This window comes from Pocillopora damicornis, chromosome 6 (assembly GCF_964200805.1).
Source record: "Pocillopora damicornis chromosome 6, jaPocDami1.2, whole genome shotgun sequence".
In the NCBI taxonomy this organism is placed as follows: domain Eukaryota; kingdom Metazoa; phylum Cnidaria; class Anthozoa; order Scleractinia; family Pocilloporidae; genus Pocillopora; species Pocillopora damicornis.
The window spans coordinates 6,879,493-6,897,675 of NC_142675.1; the positions used below are offsets into that span (position 1 = coordinate 6,879,493).

The 18,183-nt window shown below is 38.6% G+C and overlaps 2 protein-coding genes across 4 annotated transcripts; both read left to right on the forward strand.

Annotated features, from left to right (window-relative positions):
• The first annotated feature begins 8,952 nt into the window (after window positions 1-8,952).
• On the forward strand, window positions 8,953-14,797 carry LOC149043678 (uncharacterized). Of its 3 annotated transcripts, XM_089210594.1 has the most exons (5): window positions 10,635-11,284; window positions 11,682-11,819; window positions 12,172-12,279; window positions 13,177-13,299; window positions 13,910-14,797. In XM_089210594.1, exons 1-5 carry the CDS (start codon window positions 10,648-10,650, stop codon window positions 14,077-14,079), a joined length of 1,176 nt encoding a protein of 391 aa, XP_089066720.1. In that variant the 5' UTR covers window positions 10,635-10,647; the 3' UTR covers window positions 14,080-14,797. The 3 variants fall into 3 exon arrangements, with proteins under 3 accessions (XP_089066721.1, XP_089066722.1, XP_089066720.1); XM_089210595.1 differs by lacking the exon at window positions 11,682-11,819 and having other exon boundaries at window positions 8,953-11,284; XM_089210596.1 differs by lacking the exon at window positions 12,172-12,279 and having other exon boundaries at window positions 10,612-11,284.
• A 316-nt stretch (window positions 14,798-15,113) lies between these two features.
• Window positions 15,114-17,420, forward strand: LOC149043679 (uncharacterized). The gene has a single exon (XM_089210106.1). It carries the CDS (start codon window positions 15,741-15,743, stop codon window positions 17,418-17,420), a length of 1,680 nt encoding a protein of 559 aa, XP_089066232.1. The 5' UTR covers window positions 15,114-15,740.
• The last annotated feature ends 763 nt before the right edge of the window (window positions 17,421-18,183 follow it).

Below are 18,183 nucleotides of genomic sequence, written 5' to 3' on the forward strand. Positions count from 1 at the left end.
CATACAGTGCACATTGCTATTACTGGCGTCCAGAGTATTGTCTTTGAAAAAACCACTTAACTTTTCACGTACAATTCCTGCAAATGCAAAGTGTAATTATAGTAAATGATGCGATGATAGCAGCTGAGTGAAAAAAACGGGCCAGGAGTGGGTTGGGTCGCGTACTATTTTGTTGGTACCATCGCGCAGTTCATTTATTTCATTCTGTTTTACTAAATGAACGCCTAGAACCGGTTAATGAATCGAAGTCCCCGCATTTTTCTTAATTCAGTGGTCTTGCCTAAGAAATGGACGTAAGCCGTAATCAAAGAACCTTTGTCTTTCGTACAATTACTGTATATACTTATTATAATATGTGCACTATATTTAACAGTTGTTCCATGAGCCCGCGCCTGATATGAACTGGCTATACCAATCTCGTATCCACCAAGTCAGAAACGGGAACCTATGGAATGATTTACCGCACGACTTGACCAATGAGCTTGTACAGATGAAATGTTACCTCTAGATTCCTGTCGGTTCATTCTGTCAATTGGATTTAAAAAATTGACCCCATCAGAAAACCTGTGTAGCCAAAGAAAGTAAAGGGGAGACGTTGAATTCCACGTGTTTAAAAAAATATGTGGATTAAGAATTTGATCGAACCCAAACCCAAACCCAAACTCAGAGGCTTCACGAAGCAGAAAAAAATTGTTAGGTTAATATGTAGTTCAGATTGACGCTGGAATAAAATATGATTTGTTAAAAGCTTCTTAATAGACACTCTGGTCTTTTTGCTTTATCGTTATGTAAATGAAATGGGTGTATTGAAGAAAACATTCAAGGAAAGATGACACCCGAGCCATGGGGTAAAAAATGCGGGGTAGAAAAGTTAATTGCTTTTAATAAAGCAAAATGGTACTCGGTTACGCCAATTGTTTCGTAGGTTTTATCGAACACCAATTTTTCAGTCAATACAACGGCCCCAAACCTGAACTCTACGGTCGCTACATCGACGACTGTATCAGCGCCACCTCCTCTACCAGGGATGAACTGACTCAATTAATAACTGTTATCAATTCATTTCGCCTGGCTCTGAAATTTCCGACACTTCTTTGGCTATTCCAGACATCAAAATTTCAATTAAAGTCAGAAACAAGAGCGAATGGAATCAGTGAGTTATCAAATTTTTTCATTTTTTGGTAATCCGTTTTAACTCTCAACTTTTCTTCAAATTAAAGCCACCTGAAGTCAATATCATATCTGATCGTCAAAACAGTTAAGCTACGTCCGGAGCTGAATGAAAATTCAACGCAAGCAGTTTATTCAGCTGTACACAAAATACATTAATCTACGATCGAAGAAACGTTTAATGGTACGACATACAATACTTACTAGACAAGCAATCAGGTGTCTTTGAGTTCCAACACATAGGCAAGCGAAAAATTTTGTGAACAGGTTGATTTAGTGTTTTGTTTAACTGGAACAGAGTAAAGCTTGCGATCGAGGATAGGTTTCGTTTCAATATCCTGACCTCAATTTCACGCTTCGAGTGTACGAGTTAAGAGTTATATTCCCACTGAGACAAACATTTGGTTAAATCAGTAAAACGTTATACCCTAATGTTCAAATGTTTTTGCTGCGCGGTAGAGAACGGAGAAACCAGTATTATGGTTGCTTAAACAGACCCGCAGTCGAAGTTGAGTTTTTGTAATGAAAGATCCTGTTAAAGTGTAGATATTTCGACACAAATTCTGTAATTCCTATAATGGAATTTTTAAGGTAACCGGTTGTTCTTTCTGTTGTGACAACGTTATGCCTTTTCTTGACCATAAAGCGTTGATCTGAGGCTAGTGCTGTAAGTTAAACTTAAAATTAAGTCCCATTTAATCAAGTTACATTAAACTTTTTGACTTTCACTTTTTGTTACCAATATGACGTTGACTAGCATTTGCTTTGGTTAATTTCCAATGTATAAAAAGAAGTAATTGCTTCCAGCCAAAAATAGATTTAGCTGAGCGACACATAGATAAATCATTTTCATATAACCGAAATTGAGAGAACCAATAAGAACACTAGAAATCGTTAGTGAGTGCGTACGACTTTTATTCTGTTGGGACTCAAACCTACCACCTTCCGTTCATTACTTCAGACACTCTAAGAGCCATTGTTGTGGGTTAAATTCGACTTCACAAGTTCAAACAAAAGCCTTTTGTTGTTTGTTGCGCTGAGGAAATTGTGCCGAGACTCGACGAAGATGAATTTCAAATCGTCGCAAAATTGTCGGCGTGTCAAATTAGCGGCACTTGGGGAGAGGGGTTGGAAAAGTTGCTCATAAGCGTGCTGTTCACACAGGGGTACCCAAGGGAGAAAATGCCCTTCACTATGCTTGGTCTCTCAGTATATTTTTTTTATCAGCGAACCAGTTGATTATAAATTTATTAACACAATAAGGATGCTTTGTTGTTAACAACATTCACGAACTATACTCGGCAAGAGGACGAGAGGAAAAAAAGCAACAATTCACTATTGTTATTAACCCCAAACAAGATACCTGCGATGATCACATTTCCACTTTCATCTACAACCGCAGTACAAAAATATGAATTATTTCATATAAACTCCACATCATTTCACTGCACGGGAAGATATGAACTCAATAAATTGACCTCGCTCCCAATGTGTGGCGTCATAGCTCAGTTGGTAGAGCATCGCACCGGTATCGCGGAGGTCACAGGTTCGAATCCCGTTGAAGCCCTGATTTTTTTCAGGCTTCTTCTTTCCAATTGCTTAAATTGGAAAATTTACTGCGATGATCACATTTCCACTTTCATCTACAACCGCAGTACAAAAATATGAATTATTTCATATAAACTCCACATCATTTCACTGCACGGGAAGATATGAACTCAATAAATTGACCTCGCTCCCAATGTGTGGCGTCATAGCTCAGTTGGTAGAGCATCGCACCGGTATCGCGGAGGTCACGGGTTCGAATCCCGTTGAAGCCCTGATTTTTTCCAGGCTTCTTCTTTCCAATTGCTTAAATTGGAAAATTTACTGCGATGATCACATTTCCACTTTCATCTACAACCGCAGTACAAAAATATGAATTATTTCATATAAACTCCACACACACGCTTTGTGTTTGCATTGGTAATGAGTGGATTGACATCTTGCCGACGGTACGGTGTATTCCCTCCGGAGATTCCATTTTGATTTCAGTCAAAAGCGCTTGATATTTGCATACTGTCAAACGTCAAAACATTTTCGGTAAACTAGTTGAATAAACTTGATCTTGAATAAAAAATGTGTATCGATAATCGAATGTTAGGTAACTAAAGATGATGGAGGAGTAAAAAAAAGAACCGCGACTATTCATGAAGGCATTTGTAAACAATGCTTATATTTACAAAGTTCGTGTTGAATGTTGTTACTGTTATTCTCCCACGCGATGGTACTGTTGGTTTGGCAAGCATGCTCTAAACAAAGCAGAGTTTAATTCCTTGCAGAGGGGAAACACGCTATATTAGGAACCTTCAAGTGTTTACCAAACTAACTTTAGTCTGTCCGATGTACTCTTGACTGATCGCAGTGCGAAGACTATCAACTTTGACAGGATCACGGCTCGAAACATTCCTTCCAAAGGAATTGTAAGCTACGGTTTCAAAACATATCGCCAGCCGTTCGCCACGACCATCCAGTTCGAACGGCTCACAACTTTTTTGAAACGTATAGCTCCAGCCGTTCGAACGGCTCCCAATTTTTTTTGAACGGATAGCTCAAGCCGTTCGAACGGCTCCCAATTTTTTTGGAACGGATAGCTCCAGCCGTTCGAACGGCTCCCAATTTTTTTTGAACGGATAGCTCAAGCCGTTCGAACGGCTCCCAATCTATTTGGAACGGATAGCTCCAGCCGTTCGAACGGCTCCTAATTGTTTTTGAACGGATAGCTCAGGCCGTTCGAACGGCATCCCATCCCGTTCGAACGGCTGATGAACGGCTTACGAACGGCTATCCGTTTCAAAACGGCAAACCGTAAGGAACGTTTTCGCGTGAGAGGTCACAAATGTTGCTGAAATTCTGGTGGTCCTTCTGATATACTGCGGGTTAAAGTTACTGAGTACAGCTTGGTTTGTAGAGTGCTTCAACTGAAAGTTGACTTATGGTAATTCTTGTGGGAGAAATGAAGCTACATGCATACCAATTTTGTTCAAATTTATCACATTCAAGTTTTCAGTGCTTATGACTAAACACTAATAACAATAACCATAACAACAACTGTGCATTAGCAGTATCAACACCACGCTGACATGAGGAGTATAAATTTTCAAAAAGTCTGAGTCTAAGTGTGGCTTAAGCTTACAGAGTTCTCAGTAAACGGTAACATTTACCATCTGTGGTACCTCTTATTACCATTTAAAATTGCTTGGAATTCTTGAAATTCAGCATATAAATTAAAGGATTGCTTTACCAGTTTTAAAATTTATTTTACCTGTCATGTTTAAGTCAAGTACCCTGTAAGGAATGTTTGTACATGTACAAATTATAAATTGAAAACTGTGCAAAATAAGTTTGTTAAGGAAATTAGTTTCCAAAAAATTGGTCTTTGAATGTAATGTCTGTAACATGGAATTGTACTCATGATTCTCAGAATAAGCAGACATGCAAGAAACTAATCTGTTCGATAACGTGATAATGTATAACTTTTGATTAATACTTTAATATTGGAGTTATCAAACCACAAATTATCTTCAGCAATAAAAGAAAAAAAACTTGGTAACTGTATGAATTTTGTGCATACATCAATGTTTATGTTTGGGAACTATACAGCATTAAAATTCATTTCTCACACCCAGTTATCTACCAGTATTTACACTTACCCATCACAATAATGAGTGCTATTCAGTTCAAAAGGAAAAGATATGGTTGAATGAAGGAAATATCTAATAACATTTCATTTTTCTTTAATTGTTGTTATTTAAGTGTGTTATCCTTTGTTAGCTTGTTAGCTTTTTAAAACCAAAACAAAGACCAAGCGGGCTAACTTGACCAAAACAAAACATAGTGTGTCCTTCATAGTTTACAAATAATATATGCACATATTGGACATGCTAAGCATGTTATGTTGGAATGTTGTGTTGGCATGTTGTGTGAGAGTTATCACCTTTGGTCAGCCCTTGTGGATCATGGTGGTTTTTTTTGTTGTTGTTGTTGTTGTTGTTGTTTTTTAATTCCGGTTGACTTTTGATTATTAAATGAATAAAGGGGGGTAAGTTTCTAAAGAAAATGTAGTGCTGCCTGAGTGGATGAGTATACCAAGATTAACTGGGCTAATAGGGTTTTAAAAGGGTGACATTTTAAGCATTCACCCTTCATCAGAGTGACTGGGCTAACAAATGAATTGTCACCTTTTAAACTCGTCACTGTGGCAAATTTACATTATGAAGTCAGTTGATAATACAAAATTATATTGATAATTATGTGATGTTGCCATTAATACCACTTATAACCTAGGGGCACCTGTCAGTGCCCTTATTTGTGGCTGCTATTTTCTTTCATAACTTATATATAGTAACTGTTGTTCTTTCTGTTTCCCTTTTCAGACTTTCTGAAGTTATCTCTGATTCAAGGGTTATTTTCTTAAACCCAGGAAACTCTATATAAGGTAGGAGGACTTGCTGCTCTTTTTTTTCTCCCATTTTTTAAACTTGTCTTCATTTTGTCAATCTGTAAATAACCCTTTCTCCTTACAGTATCAACACAATATCAACCAGATAAGTGATGAGAATAAAGAAATCTATAAATTTGGGGATGATTAGTTGATCCAATACTAAATTCTCTGAAGTAACAGTATAAGGATTGTATGGTTGGGAGTCTTAGGAGAATTACAAATGTGATGTGGGAGTGAAAAGATTAATAATTTATTTGCTGGGAATAATTGTGTCCTGTTTGCATTTGTTTAAAATTCTGCATGCTCTTATTTCACTCATATGTATGTGAGTATTTATTATTTTGCCTGGTTAATTTATGTTATATCAAGAACTATGCATGCATGATATCATACCTATTTAATTATGTTGTGATTATATTTGGCTACAAACTTGTGGAAATACCAGAAATAGTTATATGAATATAATAATTGTAATGGCATTGGTACAATTTTGGGTCTGTTCATGGAACTGCAGGTGTTGTATGATGACCAAACAGTAAAATTTGCACTGATTTTACTGGTTTTGATCAATCTACCAAAATTAAGTTATTATTATTATTATTATTTGGTCTTTATTCCATCATAAGATAAAACTACATATCTTATGTTACAATGAATTGAAAAAACTACAGAAATCTACATACATATTATGAATTAAAAAGTATATCATTACAATAAATGGAGCTTAAATATCAACCTATTTACCTAGTTATTGTGATGCTCATTACATAGATGATCTCCTTTTGAGAGTGGAGGTGTGTGATATTCTTTGGAAGCTCTGCAGTTATTTGAGTGTTTGTCTGCTTGATGTCATCACTGCAGGGCTGCAGTGGCTAAGAGAAGTTTCATGTGAGTGTATAATTATATTGACCATTCTTGCATGTGAGTCCAGGTGATACTGCATGTATGGAACTTCTCAATTTTATCAATTGAAGTAGTTGTCTCAGGGCAGCTAGCCGAGAGTTTTTTCTCTCAGGTATAACTGACTTGTGGGCTGTGTTCTGCAGATTTGTATGATGTTTAGTGTTTTGGTGAAGTGTTAGGGAAACCTGATGTTATGCTGAGAGATTTTTTCACTTGTGGTTGATTTGATAACACTTGTAAGCATTATGTTAAAGGAGATTGCGCACTGGTTTTTATCAATTATGCAATTGTTGGTCACCCACTTATAGGGCAGTACATGACGTATTTAAAATCCCCAAGTACGTGTGTTGCATGGTGCTTGTGGATGATGATCATTCTAGTTTATCACCCACTACATTGTTGTTTCAACATTGTTATCAATAGTTTGTCCTTGTGGGAGTGGTGATGGATGATGCCTCAGCAATGTTGCTATAACAACTGTTATTTTGAAATTCTATGGTCATTCTAGGAGTGGCCAATTGAAGGATGCATATACTCAGTCTGATCATGCAATTATATTGATTTATATCTTTCTTTGTAAAAGGATCTTGGTAAACATATGGCCAAGATTGTCTGGTTGATTATTTAAGGTGCTAGGTGATGAGAGATTTGAACTTCCAAGCACTGCAACCCCAGGTGCTAGCTGTGTTTAGATGTTTGTTTTGCTGTAAATAATTATGGGTCAGGGGCAGCTAGAAAATATGGCTATGGCACTGGTGACAAATGGATAGTAATGCTGCACTTATCCTTATAATAGTGGCCAGAGCTTCTTTTTACTGTTGGACTTTGTAATTGTTTGAAAGTGGTGGTGTATACCAAGGCTGCAGTTTATTTTGATGTCTAGGGCTTTGTTCATGTAAGGATTAATGCACTGGAATACCAATTGGAGATGTAAAAATAAGTGTCACTCATGCCGAATTAATCTATTGGGCAGATAATTTACAACTGAAGGTTGTTGGTGAGAAAATTTACTAATTCAGTCTGAGTTCCTCTCTCTTACCCAGGAATATGGAAAAGGTGTTGTCACAGAGTTGGTTATTTCAGTTGACAGAATAATAAATGTCAGTGGTTGACGACCTGCCAGCAGTTTGTGGTAGGGGTGCTAGATATGAACCTAGCAATTGATGGCCTTGCTCACCATAGATCTATAGTTGCTGGTCCTGGAGGGTGTAATTGGCTGAAGGTCTAAAATTCGACTTCACATGGGGATTCTGATTCTTCTTTGTCGCATGTACATGACAAGGCATAAAAATGTCTTTCTTCTGGTAAAATAATGTTTACCAAACCATTGGAAAACCTCCTAGCAGAATTAAGCTCCATTTTTAAAAATTATATTCCTCCTGGCCTCATGAGAGTGCATGGTGATTGGGTGATGCTAGTGCAGGTTTGTTGCATGCTTGTGATCACATTTAGCTGCTTTTTAATTGCAGTTTCAGTTTCAGATGGAGGTTGCATCCCCTTTCTTTTAATAGGGAGTTTAAGATACGGTCACTACGGACTACGGACTACGTCTGGGCGTGAGAATCCAAGCCACGCGTGGACTGGGCCGACTATGCTAAAAGGGCGCGAAAATTGGAGTGTTGTTTGACGTTAAGATCGTGACAACGACTACGGACTACGGCTGCACTTGGAAAAAAAATGTCCTTCGAAGATGCTAGGAACGCCCTTTTAATCGCTTATGCGGATGGTTTTCTGGATGATGAAGAGTTTATTGTTCTTTACGATTATTACCAACCCGTTAATCCTTCATTTCCGTACTGGAATTTTGATCCATTCTGTTTGGATGTGTTCGACTCTTGCGAGTGCGAAGCTCACTTCAGGGTGGCCAAGGATGATATTCCGATGTTATTGAACGCATTGCGGATTCCGGCGAGTTTCAAGTGCCCACAGGGAACAGTTTGCAGTGGCTCAGAAGGACTTTGTTTACTGCTAAAACGACTAGCATACCCATGCCGCTATTTCGATTTAATTTCAACTTTTGGACGTCCGGTGTCATCTCCTGTTGACATCCTAATCTGCTTGTAAACACAACAGAATTCAAAGGGCGTCAGTAATCAGAACCAGAAACAGAAAAAAATGCGATTTTTACTTCTTTTTCGCTCAAGTTTAATTGCCTAAAGACTGTTCAACATAAAAGTAGCGTTTAGAAAACAAAACTGGTCAAAAATCGGCAAAAAAATACTTACGTAGTCCTCACTACGCGAATCTCCTCGACTACTCCCCCTAGCCTGCAACCACACGACGGACTGCGAAACCCACGTGCTATCGAGCATGCGCAGTAAATCTCGAACCAGGTCCTCGCCGTGTATTACCGTAGTCCGTAGTCCGTAGTGACCGTATCTTAAACTCCCTAATGCTGCATGTAGAACGAGGTTGTTTGTTGGGTTTCTTTGCCTTTATTGTAGTGGTAACTGTAAGAGGTGGATTTTGCTGTTAGACACACATTTTTGCCAGTGGACACATTTTTATGAAGGTGATAATATTACTGAGACTTTTAAGTCTGTTGACTTAGAGGTTATTGTTTCACAGTTCAATGAACTAAAAAACCACGTTTTGTACTGGTACATGAGCTTCAATGACTCTGTATTGTATTGGTGACAATTAGATTTACCTTCATCCAGTAGAGTTAGTACATGGCTTAAAAAGGTGCATTTAATATCAGTGACTGTGCAATCTGTTTATCATCTATAATCATCTAATAATCTATAATCACCAATAAGTAAAGAAACCATGAATTGACGGAGTTTTAGAAATGCTTTTAATGTCCCCAGATGTGATAATGAAATAGCGACTGAGGAGGAAATCTACAAATTCCTTTGCAGCTGCTCCTCCATCCAGGAATGTGGGTGCTGGGAGGGAGACCTGGTGTCATGTTGGGTGATATACCTGTGAGGAATTACATTTAGTTTTGCACTGAAAGGAATGATTAATACCTGGTATTGCCCAATCCCATGAAAATTGGGATAGTTAGGGTGTGTAACATGAGTTTTGGCAAGTTGACCCATAACCAGTCTTTCTAGATAGTGCCTTCTTGCTGTAGGCTGCTTTTTGGTGATTGTTATAAGCACGGTGACCTGAAGTAATATAATTTCCGTATTTGTTGTGTTGGTATTTCCTGGTGTAGTCACGGAGTTGGTCTATTAACTGAGCTGGTAACAGACCGATTCCCATATTGACAATTTTCCTAGCACAGTGTAGTTTGCTTGTGATTAAATATGTAGTTTGCTTTTGATTACGTAGTTTTTGTCCTTGTTGGGATGGTGATGGATGATGCTTTTGCAATTATGCTTCAAGTGACCAAGTTGTAGCAGTGATCTTTGCAGGGTGGTAAATGGAGGTTGTGCAGTCTTGCTTTGGTGTTTCACTGTAGTTTATATATTTGTGTCTGCTTGTGGATCGTTTTGGAGTTGTGGAGGTTTTAAGGGTTAGGTATAATAGTTACGCTGGCAATGACTACTTTTATCATTAGATACTTCTCAGGGGAAATAGGGTATTTTATTAGTAATCTCTTAAATTTTAACATTGTTTCTCTTTTTAGATTAGTTTTTTTATTTTAGCAGTATAGTATATATCATTTAATTATTTTAGTGATTTGTAGGTCCACATCAGCCTTCCTGGCTGCCAATTTGTAACCTGCATTACCACATAAAATGATGATGATGATGATGATGATGATGATGATTAAGAATCAAACGTCAACCAGCCAAAACTGACCGGGTTTAAGGCCCCCGAGAGGAACTAAAAACTTATTTCCCTTTAACCTTTCAAATCGCGTTTCATTTCTGCTGTTTATGTCTCTGGTTGTTACTTTGTAAACTGAGAAACAAAACTCTTTGTTAATCTAAAAACTGGGTTGAAATGAAAAATCTCACATTAAATCTCTTATTAGGTTTTTTTTTTATGTTCCTTGCTCAAAAGGATTTAGAAAATGACATCACGATTTGAAATCATTCTCAATCTCAATTGGCTATCGGGAATTTTTTTTTTCGAATGGGTTTGATTAACATTACTTAATGTCAATTCTCTGTTTGACAGGTCATCCTGGAAAAGTTATGGCTACGGCTATTTCGCCATTTGCGTCTACGAAAGAGACTACCAACTATGCAAGGCTATGCCGCCTCCTGGTGGATGTTGGATCTCAGGTGCTTCGGTCCACTTTTGACAAAATACATCCACCAGCGACTCTACATACAGTTTTGGGAAGAACCTCAGTGCATTACGCCACATTGCAATCACTGTACAAAGGGAGGAAGAAAGTGCTGAATCCCACGCAATGGGGGAAGTTGTACCCTTCTCACACACCCGTGTCTTCTGCAGCCTTCGATATCACACTTCTAACGGTGCTTCTTAGAAATATCTGTGGTTTGGGCCCTCCTGCCAATGGATGGGATCGTCTTCCCCCAGTTATAAACATAAGCATTGCAGATGACATCGCCAGAGTGAAGTATTACAGGAACACTGTATACGGCCATGCTTCTCAAGCCTCTGTGGATGACAGTAGTTTCAGTGCTTACTGGCAGGAAGTGAGAGAAGCTTTGGTGAGACTGGGAGGAGCTCGTTTTAGAGCTGAAATTGACAATCTTGAGCACGACTGCATGGATCCAGATGTCGAGGAGCATTATCGTGAACTGATGAAACAATGGAAGAAAGACGACGACAGCATCAAAGACAAGCTTGAAGAAATTGAAGGTAAGGAAAACATTGTCCACTGCCAATGTGGATGAATCAGAAGGCTACAAAAGTATATATATTTCAGTTAACACAGCAGTGCAGGCTAACTCATGAAATTTCATTTGGGTCGGAACTAGTCTTATATTTTGAAGGTATTTTTGCGTCATGTGTGAAGAATGAAGAATTAACCCCAATGTTGAAACTGTGTGTTCATTTGTAGTATTTTGGTCTTTTCGTGGGTACTCGTGTACAACTGCTGGACTGCATTTTTGTGATTTCTAAGCGTCTTATTGAGTTTGATCTGTTCGGAATGGACTAGATATTGACATAGGTATCATTGTTTTATCTGTACCTAAACGTGAAGCAGTGAGATAAATTTGCTTATAAAAATGCGCATACTTTTTGAAATTTTCAGATTCGCTGGAAAACATGAGAAGCATTATGGAGAGAAACTTCAGAGACACAACTAACAAGATAGAGATTGATATGAAAGAGGTGAAAGAAAAGCTTACCCGTCTAACGGCCTCAGCTGAAAAAAACATCACACAAGAAGGTTAGTTGGTAGAAAGAGCTACCCACTGAAAACAAAAGTTTTGAAGAGCGACAGTCTTTTTGAGTACCTGACGCAGCTCTTGTGCATGATGACGGTAATCGCTGAATGTCGGCCAACGCAGCATACTTTGGTAATTTACTGATCTAAGGGTACCCCCTTGCCACCACTCACACTCGCCATACATGAAGATACTCTATAATGTGTGGGATGCCACCGAATGTGGGATATTCTACCCTGGCTACCTCTCGGATATGATGGTGTTCTGACAGCACTCACACATATGTATGATCGTAGGCAAGATAGGTGATATAAATTTGCTTATGAAAATGTGCATACCTTTTAAAATTTTCAGATTCGCTGGATAACACGAGAGACACAATTGACAAGATAGAGATCGAAGTGAAAGAGGTGAAAGAGAAGCTGAGTAGTCTGACGGCCTCAGCTGAAAAAAGCGCACAAGGTTAGTTGGTAGAGAGAGCTACTCACAGCAAAGAAATTATTAAGAGTGACACTGTTTTCTTGGGTACATAACGCAGCTCATATGCATGACGACGGTAATCGCTGGATGTCGGCCAACACAGCATACTTTACTAGCCTAAGAGCACCCTAGTCACCACTGGCACTGGCTTTACATGAAGATTCTATGTAATGTGTGGGATGCCACGGAATCTTAGATTTTGCCCCTGGCTACCTCTCGGATTTGATGGTGTTTTGACAGCCCTCATACATATGTATCATCGTAAGCGGGATAGTTTATCGTCTTATTTTAGTATTACCTTTCTTATAATGAACCTAACTTCCTAGTAGCGTTAGATGTGACCCGCATATTCCCGAATGAAACCAAATCCTTCCTCCTGGCGTATTGTGGAGTATTCAATTCTACATGGGAAAATAGTTTAATGTGGATCGTCTTGAGTAAAATAGGTTAGAATAAGATGTATGTGGTTATTTTACATTTCCTGAGGAAAAGACTGTCGGCAAAACCTCCCACTTGATCGCAGGTGGGTCTCTAGATTTCTCCAGCTTTGAATCACCGCGGTGTTGGGTAACTCATGATGTTTTCATTTTGGACGGAACCAGTCACATACTTGGAACGTTATTCTAGCGTTATGTGTGAAAAATGAAGAATTAACCCAAATGTACACATTGTTTTCATGGGCAATATTTTTTCTGTTCGTGGATACTCTTTTATAACTGCTGGAGTGCATTTTTGTAATTTCTAAGCGTCTTATTGAGTTTGATCTATTCGGAATCGACTAGTTATTGATATACGTTCCATTGTTTTGTCTGCGCCTAAACGTGAATCTGTGGTGTAAATGTGCTTATGAAATTGCGCCTATCTTTCTTACATTTCCAGATTCGCGAGAAAAGATGAGACACGACCTCAGAGACACAACTGAGAAGATAGAGATTAAAATGAAGGAGATTTCAGAGACGCTTAATAGCCTGACGACCACAGTGGAAAAAAGCACAGATGAAGGTTGGTTACTAGAAAGAGCTACTCACACATAAACTGAACTATCAACAGGGATTCTGTTAACACATCTTTTGAGCATGACCACATTATTCGCGTGATGTCAGACAATTTAACATCCTTTTAGGTAATGTATTGTTGTAAGAGCATACCTTGGCTTTTAACCTGCTCTGGCTACAAATGAAGATACTTGGTAATGCGTGGGATGAATGGGATGGTATGGATGTGAGGCTACCTCTCGGTGTTGGATAGTTTTATGACAGCACTCATACATATTTAGCCGAGAAGGTTATTGTCTTATACTAGTTTTACTTTTGTTGAGGAAATAAGGAGAAATGAGAGGGCAGAAAGGCGTTCTTTGGTTTTTATTAATTAGTTCTTACAATGTCGCTTTTACTGACAAAAATCTTTCTCAGACTATCGGCTCCAATGATATCAATATTTATATCTTAGGTTTCACTATTAGAAACCGCTGAAGCTGGGCCAAAAGGTTTTTTAGAATGTTGTATAGAATAAAAAGAAAACACAAAGGAAGGGAAAAGGATCTATTTAGTTAACTTTTAATAAATAAAGTGACTCACTCGGACTAAAAATTTCCAATGTTATTCCACGAAAGGGTCTCTTGAGAAAATGAGAAGCGAAATGGCAAAGATGGACAATGAACTTAAAGAAGTGAAGGAAAAGCTGTGTACTTTGGCAACCCCTGTGGGAGAAAGTAAGAATGAAGGTCAGTTGAATTATACAATAAAAGTTATCCTGCTTAACCGCAAATTTAGCCGTAGTTAACAATGTTCTGTATGTAAGAGAGAGATCATCCTATCTTAGATAGATTCAGTTTTTCAATTTAAACAATCTCTGGAATAGTCTCTGTGGTGTGCTTTCATTCCCTTCAATTATTTAAACTTTCACCCGTAATTAGCCCAGAAACATTACGTTTTTATTAGAAGGGTGAACGATATAAAAATAAAGTACAGTTTTAACGAAAATATTGGCATTAAGTGCGGCTCCATGTTAGAAATTAACAGAGTAGGTTCGACGGCATATATAAGCTAAATGGCCTTTGGTCATTAAAATTAACATGAATCATACATTGATACCTTTTCGTCATTGTCCAAGTCATTTCTTTGGCAATGGTGTCGAACTCGTTCACTTATTTAAATTCAGTGCCGAATACCTAGCAGCATTAAATGTGATCCGCATATTTCTGAATAAAATAACTAAACCCTTCCTTCGCTCATATTGTGGAGTTATTAGTTCGTAGTGTCGCTATATCCCGAAAAAGCCTTGCTCAGACTATGGTTCCAATAATATGAATATCTATCTCCCGTGTAATTTATTTTACATCAGAAATTCACTGTTAGACACCGATAAAGCCGAACAAACAGAGGAGGTTCAACTGAATTCATAATCTAAATGGCTTTTAATCAGTAAGCATGAATCATACTCTAAAACCTTTTTGCGTAGTCCTAGTAATTTCTTTGGCAACGATGTCGTACTCGTTCGCATATTTAAATTCAGTGCCGAATACCAGAGAGGTATCATAATTTTCAACGCTGCATTCATTAGATTTCTTACTTATTTTGCTACTGCTAGGTATTTTTGATCCAACTGAGCTTATCGATGGAATTCGCCAGCTGTACAAGACTCGCGAGGGGTGGCTCTCACCATTTCCATGGTGTGAAGAGTTTCAGTTTTTTCTTGGCAATATTTTTACAAGGCTCAAAGTGGTCAGAAGAAAGAAAACGAGAGGACAAATCACTGACGTATTTGTTGACATGTCGTCAATACTAGAACCGTATGAAGAGTGTTCAGCGCCGAGAACAGTTTTGATTGAAGGAGAACCTGGTATGGGAAAAACCACCTATTGTAAAAAGTACGCCTACGACTGGGCCACAAAACAGCAAGCACTTCAGGGTTGCGGCTCAACAGCATTTAAAGTAGTAATGTTGCTGAAATGTCGAGATATCCATTCTGATGTTTGGGAAGCTATTGATGATCAGCTTCTGCCCCGAGACATTAATGAAGAAGTCAAACAACAATTCTTTCAGTTTATTCGTGAAAATCAGTCCAGCATTTTATTGATCTTGGATGGATTGGATGAGTTACCGTCCAGTAAATTGTCGATGTTTTCCGAATTGATTGAAGGAAGAGTACTCCCCAGATGCCACATAGTTGCAACAGCAAGACACGAAGTTGGAAAAGAGGTGAGAATATGTTGTGACGCGCTGCTTCAGATCGAAGGATTCACTGAAAAGCATGTGAGGGGATTTGTCACCAAGTACTTTAAAGAAAGGACGGATTTAGCCACCAAGCTCTCGCAGCGGATGTCGTGAGATAAAAACCTGAGAGAAATAGCGGCCAATCCTCTAAACACAGCACTTCTTTGCCTTTTATGCGAAGAGTTTGAGGGCACACTCCCCGAAAGCAGAGCTCAACTGTACTTGGATATGGTTGAATGTGTTTTGAGAAAATATAGAAAAAAAAAGGGACTACTAGAAACGATCGAAGACTTGACAAACTATTACAAACCGCAATTGAATCACCTTGGAAAGGTAGCGTTGAATGGTTTACTTGACGATAAGTTGGATTTTAATGAAAGTGAAGTGAGAAACCATGCAAAAGACCTGACTGAATTTGGATTTCTGTCAGTGCAGCCTGGTGGCAGCAAACTGAGACAAACATTGCATTATGCCTTCTTACATAAAAGTTTTCAAGAATTCTTTGCAGCATTCTTCATTTGTTCTCAGATTCAAAGCAAGGAGATGAAACCTGAAGAACTAGTTTCCGATCCAAGGTATTTCGTTGAACTTAAACAAATACTTTTGTTTTCGTGTGGAATTTTGGCCATGAAATGCGATGAACAGGTTGTGGCTCTTGTAAAGAGTTTGACAAATGAAGTCAACAAAAATGAAGGCGGTGGTGCAAAAATTGTATTGGAGGCCATCAACGAATGCAAAAGAGAAAAAAGCGATTTTCACTCGCATTTATCGAAGTCGTTTGGGACTGGTTTGAATCTGACCAATTTGGATTTGTCTTACAATGGTATTAGTGATGCGGGTGCTACATGTATTGCTGAGGCAATCAAAATGAACAAGACGCTAACCAATTTGGATTTGCAAGGTAATGGTATTAGTGATGCGGGTGCTACATGTATTGCTGAGGCAATCAAAGTGAACAAGACGCTAACCAATTTGGATTTGCGACACAATGGTATTAGTGATGCGGGTGCTACATGTATTGCTGAGGCAATCAAAGTGAACAAGACGCTAACCAATTTGGATTTGCGACACAATGGTATTAGTGCTGCGGGTGCTACATGTATTGCTGAGGCAATCAAAGTGAACAAGACGCTAACCAATTTGGATTTGTCTTTTAACGGTATTTGTGATGCGGGTGCTACATGTATTGCTGAGGCAATCAAAGTGAACAAGACGCTAACCAATTTGGATTTGTCTGGGAATGGTATTAGTGCTGCGGATGCTACATGTATTGCTGAGGCAATCAAAGTGAACAAGACGCTAACCAATTTGTATTTGCAAGGTAATGGTATTAGTGCTGCGGGTGCTACATGTATTGCTGAGGCAATCAAAGTGAACAAGACGCTAACCAATTTGTATTTGCAAGGTAATGGTATTAGTGATGCGGGTGCTACATGTATTGCTGAGGCAATCAAAGTGAACAAGACGCTAACCAATTTGGATTTGCGACACAATGGTATTAGTGATGCGGGTGCTACATGTATTGTTGAGGCAATCAAAGTGAACAAGACGCTAACCAATTTGGATTTGCGACACAATGGTATTAGTGCTGTGGGTGCTACATGTATTGCTGAGGCAATCAAAGTGAACAAGGCGCTAACCAATTTGGATTTGTCTTACAATGGTATTAGTGATGCGGGTGCTACTTGTATTGCGGAGGCAATCAAAGTGAACAAGACGCTAACCAATTTGTGTTTGCAAGGTAATGGTATTAGTGATGCGGGTGCTACATGTATTGCTGAGGCAATCAAAGTGAACAAGACGCTAACCAATTTGGATTTGTCTGGGAATCGTATTAGTGATGCGGGTGCTACATACTCTATGAAGAGTCGGCGAAAAGGACAATATTCAATTTTTTTCACTTTTTAGAAGCGCTTGAGGATTCTAAATGAAGACAAAATACTTCCAATAGAAACTGGTATTTTCCAAAGAGAAATATGGAAAAATGTCAGACTGCCGGACGTCTAGTTATTTAAAGACCGTGTCCGGTAGTGTCTGGTGAAAATTTTCTTAGTGTCACGCTTGGATCTCTTCGCACTCTGTGTACAAGGCCAGCGAAACGGACAACGTCGGCATTTTTTCACTTTTTAGAGGCGCTTGAGGATTTTAAATGAAGGTAGAATATTTTCCAATGAAAATTAGTATATTTCAAAGAGAAATATGGAGTTATTTGAGGACCGTGTCCAGCCGTATCAAGCGCCTGGATGGCTTCGTACTCTGTGCAAAATGGAAACTACGGACCGCAGACCGGGTACAAAATGCAGACTGAGAATTTGTATTGTTTTTTCGTCTGATACGTGATAACATGGCATCTTACAACTTACCGAGCGTCACGCAAGTGCTTTTCCGCGATCATCTTTCGCGATTATTTGCACTATTGTGGAATATACCTTGCCTGTCTCTTGATCACAATCGTTCTTAATTTTTTTCAAGCCTCGTTTAGTATTCTCATTTTCCGCGCGAGTTGGTTGGCGTGATGTCTTTACAGAATTTACCAACTTACTAAAAGTAGATGTGGATGTAAATGGATGCCACTATTGAATATTTAACCTGCGCAATATTCGAGAAATTCATCTTTTTAACCGATATGTGTTCATTTTGCTGACAAAAATGAGAACCAAGACCAGAACTT

Excerpts from the sequence above, each read along its gene's own strand:
- LOC149043678 (XM_089210594.1), top strand. The coding sequence starts at position 10,648 with ATGGCTACGGCTATTTCGCCATTTGCGTCTACGAAAGAGACTACCAAC. Across the intron at positions 11,820-12,171 it reads AAAAAACATCACACAAGAAG|ATTCGCTGGATAACACGAGA; the intron begins GTTAGTTGGTAG and ends TAAAATTTTCAG. Across the intron at positions 13,300-13,909 it reads GGAAAAAAGCACAGATGAAG|GGTCTCTTGAGAAAATGAGA; the intron begins GTTGGTTACTAG and ends ATTCCACGAAAG.
- LOC149043679 (XM_089210106.1), top strand. The coding sequence starts at position 15,741 with ATGGTTGAATGTGTTTTGAGAAAATATAGAAAAAAAAAGGGACTACTA.